Consider the following 10,559-nt stretch of genomic DNA (forward strand, 5'->3'; position numbering starts at 1 on the left):
GGTCAAGGGGACCCTGCCCCTTTAAATGGGAGTCCCGAGCCAGCACGTCAAGGTGCATGTATTTATGAGTCATACGGCGAAAGCTTCCGGTTTATTTTCAAAATAAATACGCGGTCAGCTTGCCTTTTGTATTTTACTCAACGTTTCTATTTTAACACAGTGGGACAATTCGTGTTCAATAAGCAATAAAAAGAATAAGAAACTAAACAGTAATGACAAATGTACAAAATAAGAAAATTAATACCCAGCTGCCTTTTCAAAAATATACTAGAATTAAATGCAATTATAAAGTTGATATTAATTTAGGTTAATTTAGAGAAAAATATATGGATCAGACATACATGGATTTAAATATGGAAAGTAAAAAAAAACTTTGCAAACAATAAGAATGTGCAAATAATGGCAAGACACTTATTTGCAATGAACAAAATGCAGCAAGAAGGCATATTGAGTCATAGTTGATTAAGATGTATGGAGTGCTAGAGTTGGCAAAATTATATAAATAAATGCACCATTAACAAATTAAATGTATAAAATTGTCAAAGACATTATTAAATTTACCAATACATAATTAAACATATTAAATTAAATAAGTTAATAAATAAATACACCAAAAAATTAAATGTCCCATGAAATAATTAAAAATAAATATTTAGATAACAAATTTAATAAAAGTATTTAAAGAAAACATTTATTTGAAAATTTGTTTAATTATTTCACTGTATTTATTTATTTTATGGCTCATGTAAAAGCGATGTTATGAAATAATTTAAACTGTCAGAAACCCTGAGAAGTCCCCGCTGGTGGCACATTAGGGCTTTTGTAGGTAGAAAAAGGAGTACTTTCCTGCCAAATATAGATTAATCTCAGAAATCTTCTACAAAACGATTGAAAATTTCTGAGCTACAAAAGTCAAATGACTGCAAAAATAATTAAAAAAAGAAAGAAATTCTGTCATAAATTTTACATATTTTCTAGAAAAAATGTTTAAAAAAATCTGAAGTTGAATATTTTCTACTTTTGCTTAGTAAATTTTGTTCTTTCTATGAATATTTCTGAAATTAGTGTCAAAATTTTAATTTTTTTCCTGACAAATTTACCAGTTTTGTAGCTCAGAGAATTTCCAAGTTTTTTCCTAACAAATCTCTTAAATTAATCTCAATTATTTTTTTCTATACTGGAAAAAGAAAACATGTAATCTAACTTACAAAATTATCTAACTTGTAGCAATTTTGATAATTTGCTACAAGTTAACTCAATTAACTTGTAAATTAAGTTGTCAATAAATTACAGTTATCTATGTAAATATTTAAAGTTTAGTAAATTGTCTTGTTAAACATAAATAAAGTAAGATTGACAAATTAATTCGATTACATAAAGCAAATGAAGTTGGAGCTCCATTCTCTTTCTTTCAGTGTGCCCATAATGGTCTTTCGACCATCGGTGCTTTTATTTTGTAGCCCCGTTTGCACAATATCCGGTTTTTATCGTGTTGATCAGCGATATTAACTTTATTCGTGTAACCGCATCCATATGGGTCCAGTCTGGATGTGGAAACAGGAATCTGTGCAGGCAGGAGGAGAAATAACAGCTGGAAAAGGGTCGCTTCTCCCGGCGAACTCTTCTTCTTCTTCTTCTTCTTCTTCTTCTTCGGTTGTTTTATTTTGTATTATTTGAAGCCCTGCCTGCAGCAGGTTTAGCAGCTAATCAGGCTGCAATGAGCTCCTGAAGAGGGGTCGAGCATGGCCGCAGACGTGGATAAAAGCACCCCGGAGAGAGAGCGCAGCACCGGGGGCAGTGGGCAGAGGAGTCCGGGATGTGGAGCCTGGTTCCGCGGATGGATGTGGACCCTGCTGGCGGTCTGCGCGGTTCCTCTGGCTGGTTTTGGGATAAAATACTACCAGAACTCCCAGCTACTCAGGCGTCATGTAAGATCCACTTTCGGGGATTTACATCTCAGTTGCGTTTAAAGACATGATTTGATTAATCATAGTTACGTTTAATGACCTGGGATTAATCATAAAAACGGGATTTTTGTTATTTTTACTCCAATTACTCGCTGTTTTTCTTACACCAGTCGCCCCGACAAGTTATGTGGCCCCGCTGTGGTTTTATTGGGTGGGTAGGTCTGTCTGTCTGTCTGCCAGCTGCTAAAACATCACTAAGCCTGAAGTCCACAGCAGTTTGGCTCCAGGTTGTTGTTGCAGCCCGTCCCAAGCCTTCCTCCATTGTAGAGCTGCTGGCAGACACGCATCTTCTCCAGGAGGCTGGTCATGATCCTCAGGCTCCATCCGGCACAATGAACGCTGCAGATTTCTGACTTTAAACTGAGAATTATCACTTTTCCCCAAAGTTTCTGATGTTAATATTGGAATTCTGTGAAGAAAATAAAAGGATCTCAGAATTCAGTGGAAAAAATAAAGATCAGAATTAACTTTGGAATTCTGACTATTTTCTCCAAATTCTAAAGCTTTTCCCCAAACTGAAACTTTTTTCTCAGTATCCAGACTTTTTTCTTCAGATTTCTGACTTTTTTTTTCTCAGAATTTTGATGTCAATCTTGGAATTTTCTGAAAAAATATCCGAGTTCAGATTTTCTCAGAATTCCGGGGGGGGGAATAAATACATTTCTTTACTTTTCTTGGATTTCTGACTTTTTTTTCTCCAAATTCTGACTTTCATCTTGGAATTCTGAGTTTTGATTGTAATCTGAGAGTTCTGAGGGTAAACAAATAATCTGAATTCAAAGTTTAAACCTTGGAATTCTGGCTCTTTCTCATAATTCTGATCTTAATTTTAGAAATTTGGGGGGGGAAATCAGGATTAAGACTAACATTAGAATTCTGACTTCAATCTATGAATTGTGACATTTTCTCCAAATTCAGACTTTGATCTTGGATTTCTGACTTGCATTCTCTGAAATCTGACATTTGTCTCAGAATTATCAGGTTAATCTCTGCTTTCTATCATTCTCAGACATGTGAGAAAATCCCTTAAATTTGACACATTCCTCCTGAAAGTTTGCTGTCCTCCATTAGCTGATTGCTCCCAGATGCCCATCTGCATAAAAATCACAATTCTCTTTTTTTTCAGTGGCTCTATTCTTTCTTAGTAGAATACTGATGATTTTTTGTAAATAAATTTTTTTGTGTGCCTACACCCATGATCTAAGCATGTGACTATTTGTGCCCTGGAGTATTTCAGTTCAGCTGATGTCACGACTCATCATGTCCCAGTTTTTGGTTCAGCATTAGTGATCTTTAAATTGTTTTTATGTAAATAAATATCCGTGTTGCTCATCAGGAAGAGGCGGTTCAGACTCTGGGTGTCGAAGGCCTGTTCCTCTTCTCCTCTCTGGACACGGACCATGACCTCTGCCTGAGTCCTGAGGAGTTCAGACCCATCGCAGAGAAGCTCACAGGTCAAATCTTTTCACCTGTTTTCATTTCTTAACCAGTCATTCAGTTTATCTACAATATTCAACCCTTTCCCTGTGATTTGTGACCTTAAAGGTGACCTATTATGCTTTCATGTAAAACCAATTGACCAAAGACTTTCTGGAGTTCCGCTTGGGTTGCTAGGTAACAGGGCTGGACTTGGCTGGCGCTGCTAGGCAACGGCGCAGTGGAATGTGACTTAACAATCAGGAGGTTTTTGAAACGGCTTGTTTTCTAAACACCAAAACCATTAAATTATTGCCAAGAAATTGATGGTTGGATTTTTATCAGCTGTAGAAACCCAGATGAAAGTATAAAAACATAAGTTTTGCATAATAGGTCCCCTTTAGATATTATTTTTATAATGGTCAAATCAAAGCAGTTTTTTATTTGTACACTGCCAAATTACATCAATGTGAAAAGATGTTAATTTAATTTATTTCAAGAAATACTGATCATGTCGACATAAAACATTAACTTATTGTCAAAAATGGCTGTTTTTTTGTTTTTTTAATGCTTTGGCTGTTTTCAGAAGCAATAGAGACCCAAATGAAAATATGATTCCTTGCAGGGATCACAGCGCCAGTGGATCTGGAAGAGGATGTGATCGACGACCCAAACGGGGAGACTCTGGTTCTGGAGGCCAGCATGAAGCCTCTGCTGCTGGACTCCATGACAAAAAGCCGCGACCGCTTTCTCGGGGTAAAAACCATTAAATAAAAAACATCCAAAAGGTGTTGAAATGTACGATCCGGTATCGTTTTTGTGCAGCTTTCTCACAGCTCGCTGAGTGGCCTCCGCTCCTGGACGCACCCCGCCGTTCCCTCCTCCTCGTTCCCTGCCGGACACTTCCGAGTGTTTCTGCCCCCAAAGGGCAAAACGGAGCCGGGAGACGCATGGTGGGTCATTCCCAGCGAACTCAACATCTTCACTGGCTACCTGCCCAACAACCGGTACCACCCTCCCACCCCAAAGGGCAAAGAGGTGATCCAGCGCTCCAGCTCGGTCTGTTTGAGTTAGTTTGGGGTTTGTTCTGATCCAACATTCTGGTTCTGCTGCAGGTTCTGATCCACTCCCTGCTGAGCATGTTCCACCCGCGGCCTTTCATCAAGTCGAGGTTTGCACCGCAGGGAACCGTCGCCTGCATCCGAGCCAGCAGCGACTTTTACTATGATATCGTCTTCAGGTGAGGAAGCTAGCAGCGTCTGTTTTCCAATGCTTCCTGTTAGGAGCATAACGGCGTCATGTTGTCAACATAATGTGCTGAATCTTAAATGTATGTCTGATATATAAAAGATAAAGGGATGCAGTGCTTTGCTAGTAATTGTCCACACAGCGACAGCTAGATAACAAGCTGTCGCAGCTTGTTATCTGATTAATTTAGTTTAATTACAAAATTACTTTTTGTAATTAAAAAAAGTTTTAAGTACTAAAAAGTAGTGAGTGAAAGGGAAGTATGTCAGTTATGCTAGCTTGACTATGACGATCTTAACATGTAGATGTGGTGTGTTTTGGTTCAGTTAACATAAAAAGGTGACATGCACACCAACTCTGACAGATCATCAGTAGAGCAGGTTTTTAAATTAGCCAATTAACAGCTGCAGTGGTAGTTAATGAGGTAATTAATTAGTTTCCTACCATAGGCATATATGGTAGGAATCTAATTAATTAGTTTGTTAGCTACAGTTTCCACCTTCTGACTTTAATCTTAAAAATCCAACTTTATATTTTCAGAATTTGGATTGAAGTCAGAATTCTGGAAAAAAGTCAAAGTTTTTACTTTAGAACAGTTTCGAGTTTCAAAATTCACAAATTTCCACATTTTCTTTTTTTTTTTAGAAAAATTGAGTTTTTCACATTTTGACTTCTCTAAGACTGAAATTTCCCATTTTATTTCAATAAAATTTGAGTTTTTTCAAGCAAAACTTGACTTTTCAAGCACAAAATGTTCTTTTTTTCTTCTAGCAAATTTCTGAGTAATCTCAATTTTTTTTTTGGTGGAAATTTACTCTTTTTTTCTCTGTCTCTCTCTGGCCACAATACATTGTTGTACATCTATGTTTCCATCTAAACATGCAAACACAAATTCAGTTTTCTCACATCTCCACTTTGTTCAGGGTTTTTATGAATAATTATTTTTAGTGATGTTAAGCTGAGTTTTTGTGTGGAGGAAGGGCTAAAATGCATAAAATTGTATTCATTTTGCCAGATATCCAGCTGTGTGGACTAGGTGTTAATCTCTTAGTTTAGAGAAATTATTTTTTGGTTTTGTTTAGAATTCAGGAACCTGAAACCTTAACACGTAATTGTAAACTAATAAAAGGGAAGAAATTAGACTTGTTGAAGTTTACAGTCAAACTCTGGACGTCACAAATCTATATTAATACGTGGCTCTTGCATTGAATTGAGTGTAATGAAAAGCTCAGACTCTCATTGTGTTCACACCTGCAGGATTCACGCAGAGTTTCAGCTCAATGATGTTCCAAACTTTCCCTTCTGGTTCACCCCGGGTCAGTTCACCGGAAACATCGTCATCTCTAAGGATGCCTCCCACGTCCGTCACTTCCGCCTTTATGTCCCCAGTAACAGGTAAAAGCTTCTGCAGTGTTTTCCCTCTGCTCGGCCACGCTAGCGGTGTTTCATTAAATAAGAAATGTAATTAAAGTCACATTTGAATTGGCTTGTTCATGCGATAAGTAATTAGAAACAGTTACATGACATTATATTAACAATTACCGTCATCTGTCAGCCATGCCAGGAGACGTCGGTGTCGGCTACTGTAGCTGCGTTTCCATCGATAAAATAATATTTCGAAAATAAATTCGCTTAAATAAAACACGTGAATTTCGAAATAAATTGTAGTTTTTGACGCTAGGACGCGATGGTTTTTGGCCGCATTGAAATAAATGTATTTCGCAAAACACGTTTTCACGTCATACGAGTCACGTGACCAACAACCGGCTGTAGCCACTGGCGCAAACCACGAAGAAGACGACCTGAAGCGGTAGGAGGAAGATGGCGCGGCGCAAACAAACCTATTCACGCGTGATTTTAATTGCGTTTTTACGTTAATGGAAACGCCGCAATTATGTTTTTTCGACATTAGCGGAATATCAGCACAAGTTTTGCGCTCATTTGTGAGCAGCTAGTGTGAGGTGTCCCGCTGTGCGCAGGTCTCTGAACGTGGACATGGAGTGGCTGTATGGCGCCAGCGAGAGCAGCAACATGGAGGTGGACATCGGTTACCTGCCACAGGTGTGCATGAACGTTTACTCCCGGAATCATTACATCACTTCCTGCTCTGTAACAATAGAAATTACTGTCTGATTTCTTAGAGTTATCTACTGGTTTTTCCCGCTGAGCAGAGAAGATAAAAGTTTTCATTGTTTAAGTTAACCTGACTACTTCTTTTTCTTATTTAATTCAGACCACAAACAAGCAACGTTTTATCGCCATTTTGTCTTTAGTTTAAATTCTATTTAAGCTATTTATAGTAAGTATATCAAGTTTCCATCAGTCACCAAAGATCAGCCCTCTAACAAAATCAAACAAAATTGATAGAAATTAACTTTTTGTATTCTTATGAAGCATTTTTTAAAAATATATTTGACACACATTTGTTTAATATTGATTCTGTTATGAAATTCATTCACTGAGAATGTACTTTTTTCTCAGCATTTTGACCTTAAACTAAGAATTATAATTCTGTCAAGTGTGTCGAAATAAAAAAAGAGACCAAATATTCTTGGGTATGATGTTTTTAGACCTCACATTGTTTCTTCTAAGGATTTGTAAACCTGCACTTTTCACACTCCACATTTTGAGAAAAAGTTGGATTTCTGAGAAAAACGTCAGAATTCTGAGATTAAATTTGAAATTTTGAGAAAAAGTTGAGTTTCGGAGAGGGCAGAAGTCTGAGAAAATGTTAAAAATCTGACATAAAATTTTTAGTTTAACGTCAAAATTTTGAGAAAAATGTCAGAATTCTGAGAATAAATTTGGAAATCTGAGTTTAACGTCAAATTTTGGGGAAAAAAGTTGGATTCTGAGATTAAAGTCTGAATTTTTCGGTGGCCCTAATTTTGTTCTGTACTAAAGTAACCACCTTATTGTAACTGTTTGATTCTTGCACTTTCCCCCCTGCAGATCTGAGTATAGATATGAAAAGTGGTTGAAGTCAGGGTATTTTAACAGCCCTATTTAGATCCACTGTAGTTCAGTGTGTCAGTAGAAAACCTTCTTGTTGGCAGTTGGAATTGCGGTCTGCAGGCCCCTCCACTCCCTCTGTCATTGTGGACGAGGATGGAAACGTCATCGACAGCCGGGACGGACGCGGCGAACCGATCCGGTTCGTCTTTGAGGAAATTCGCTGGACCTCAGCGATCAATGAGGAGGAAGCTTCCCACCGCCTGGAGGTCACTTTCTACCCGTTTAAGAAGGTAAACGTCCATTAGAGAGGCTGAACTGTCAGAAAGTGGCAGCAGTGGGTTGTTGTTGACTCCCATGTGTTTGCAGGTTCCCTACTTGCCTTTTTCAGAGGCTTTTGAGCGAGCCGAGTCGGAGAAGAAGCTGGTCCATTCGATTCTGCTCTGGGGAGCTTTAGATGATCAGTCCTGCTGAGGTAATGTCGCTAATGAGGAGCTAATTTTACAGGATTAGCCATCCAGCTTTAATGATAACTGTCAATGAGTGAGGAATTTTCACCCACACTTTCCAGTAAGGACAGCTAATGCTAAAACACTAAGTTAGCGCACATGTTAGCGCCCAACCTGAAGGCTCTAATCACAAACATTTGCTCTGCTGACGTTCAAGTGCTAACTTTAACCATGCTAACCATGTTAACGTTGGCTCACATGTTAGCATACAACCCAGTGGCTCTAATCATAAACATTTGTTCTACTAATGCTAAAGCGTTACACCAACATGGTATTAGGTGGAAGCTAATGCTAAAGTGCTAACTTTTACCATGTTAGAGTTAGCACACAACCTTAAAGTTCTAATCATGAACACTAGTTCTGCTAACAGTGAAGCGCTACATCAATACGTTACTTAGCTGAAGCTAATTCTTAAGCAGTATTTTTAACCATGCTAATCTTAGCATCTTTTGCTCGTGGTTTCAGTTTTATAGCTGTTGAGCACTATTGTTAATTTTTACCTACCTGAGTACTTTGGTCAGAAAACATACAAAGCTAAAGCAGTAAGCTCAAAAATTAGCTCCGCTATTAGCACTTTAGCAAAATTATACCCAACACTGGTCAGACAAGTTGATGTTATTTCTTGATTCTACAGGTTTTCCTACTATTTTCACCTTTAGTTTGTCTTTAAATGTCTGCAGGTTCGGGGCGAACTCTCCGGGAGACGGTCCTGGAAAGTTCGCCCGTCCTCGCTCTGCTCAACCAGAGCTTCATCAGCAGCTGGTCTCTGGTCAAAGAGCTGGAGAACATGCAGGTGAGCGCCCAGTGCAGTGGAGAACCAGTGAAAACACTTACCCGCTGTGCAGCCACACAACTGCTCAGTTTGTTTCTGTTTCAGGCTGACAAGCAGAACCCTGCGCTGAGCGAAAAGGCCCAGTTACATCTGGAGAAGTACAGCTTCCCAGTGGAGATGTTGGTGGCGTTGCCCAATGGAACCATTGTAAATATTGAGTCAACTGATTTGGTTTCTATGCATTTATTTTATTAGAAAGTAGATTTTATTGTAAATGTAATTTTTCATTGCAATGACTTGCAATGGCTTTTACTTACTTTCACTGATATTTAATACTGTGGATGGAGTAGTTTGTGAACTAATAAGCTATTTCCCTTTGGGGATCAATACAGTATATTGTATTCTATATACGACTCATGTCAAAATTGAGTAAATACATGTGGGGAGAATCTGCAGCAGGTTGCATGCGTTCAGTGTTATAAATAACTTTCAGAATGATAATTGTTCATTGTTCTGCAACCAGACAGCCCTGAACTATTTTTGCTTTGGACTCTTGGTATCAGTTTGTTGTTCAGAGATATGCAGCCTCCTTTCCTGATGAGATAAGAACGGAAATGGCTTTCTTGTGTATTCCTCAGGTCCACCACATCAACGCTAACTACTTCCTCGACCAAACGGCAATGAAACCAGAGGACGAAGGGGCAACTTTCAGCTTTTCTGGGGGGTTTGAGGACCCCTCCACATCCACGTACATCAGCTTCCTGAAGGAGGGACTGGAGAAAGCAAAGGACTACATAACCCAGTAATAACTGTATATTTCACAGCAACTGATGCCAGCGAGCATTTAGAGAAGATTTCTCATCTGTCTGCAGCAAAAGAAGTATTTTTTTCTCCTTTTTCCGCTTCGTTTTTATTTACTTAAACACTTTTTGTGGTAAAATTAGGGCTGCAAATTCAGTAATCAGTTATTCTGACATAGGGCTGGACAATAATCAATAACAACACATTTCTTGATAGATCAATATAAACTGATATTACATTTGATAAAATGTTCAATAATTGCACTCAAACTCTCATGGCTAGCTAAGCAAAGTTGGTGGAATCTTCTAACTTGCTCGTTCATTGGTTACTTAGCAACAGCGTGTTGAGTAACTTATGGTTACCTAGCAACAGCGTGTTGAGTAACTTATGGTTACCTAGCAACAGCGTGTTGAGTAACTTATGGTTACCTAGCAACAGCGTGTTGAGTAACTTATGGTTACCTAGCAACAGCGTGTTGAGTAACTTATGGTTACCTAGCAACAGCGTGTTGAGTAACTTGCACAGCAGCAGTTTAAAGTTCTGCCACAGTGACTCATAACTGTTTAAAAATAAAAACCTTTTAGACATAGATAGAACAAGAAAAGTGCCAAAAGTTTGGTAGTATTTCAGATATTTAAAACAAAAAAACTAATGAACAATTATCAATATCAAATGAAGCATAAAGCCCTATTATTATGATGTTTTAACTGCTTAAACTTCCTTTATACAACATTATAAGTGCATTAAAAGATAAAATAAAAAATGCAGTATTTTTAAAAAATAAGAAAATAAACATTTTTATCTTAATTTCAATCATTTTTTGATCATTAATCAAATGAAAATATTAATAATTAGAAATTAAACATTTTATTGTCTAAATTGAAATGAATGTAA

At 37.8% G+C, this 10,559-nt stretch overlaps 1 protein-coding gene across 1 annotated transcript; it reads left to right on the top strand.

The window, feature by feature from the left end:
* The first annotated feature begins 1,503 nt into the window (after positions 1–1,503).
* selenon (selenoprotein N) lies at positions 1,504–9,946 on the top strand. The gene is made up of 12 exons (XM_028001437.1): positions 1,504–1,928; positions 3,304–3,421; positions 4,009–4,139; positions 4,209–4,421; positions 4,499–4,623; positions 5,889–6,026; positions 6,611–6,692; positions 7,688–7,876; positions 7,953–8,058; positions 8,773–8,885; positions 8,970–9,071; positions 9,503–9,946. The coding sequence occupies exons 1-12, from the start codon at positions 1,743–1,745 to the stop codon at positions 9,668–9,670; spliced, it is 1,671 nt and encodes a 556-aa protein (XP_027857238.1). The 5' UTR covers positions 1,504–1,742; the 3' UTR covers positions 9,671–9,946.
* Positions 9,947–10,559: the final 613 nt, after the last annotated feature.

Source organism: Xiphophorus couchianus, chromosome 19 (assembly GCF_001444195.1).
Source record: "Xiphophorus couchianus chromosome 19, X_couchianus-1.0, whole genome shotgun sequence".
Taxonomy (NCBI): Eukaryota; Metazoa; Chordata; class Actinopteri; order Cyprinodontiformes; family Poeciliidae; genus Xiphophorus; species Xiphophorus couchianus.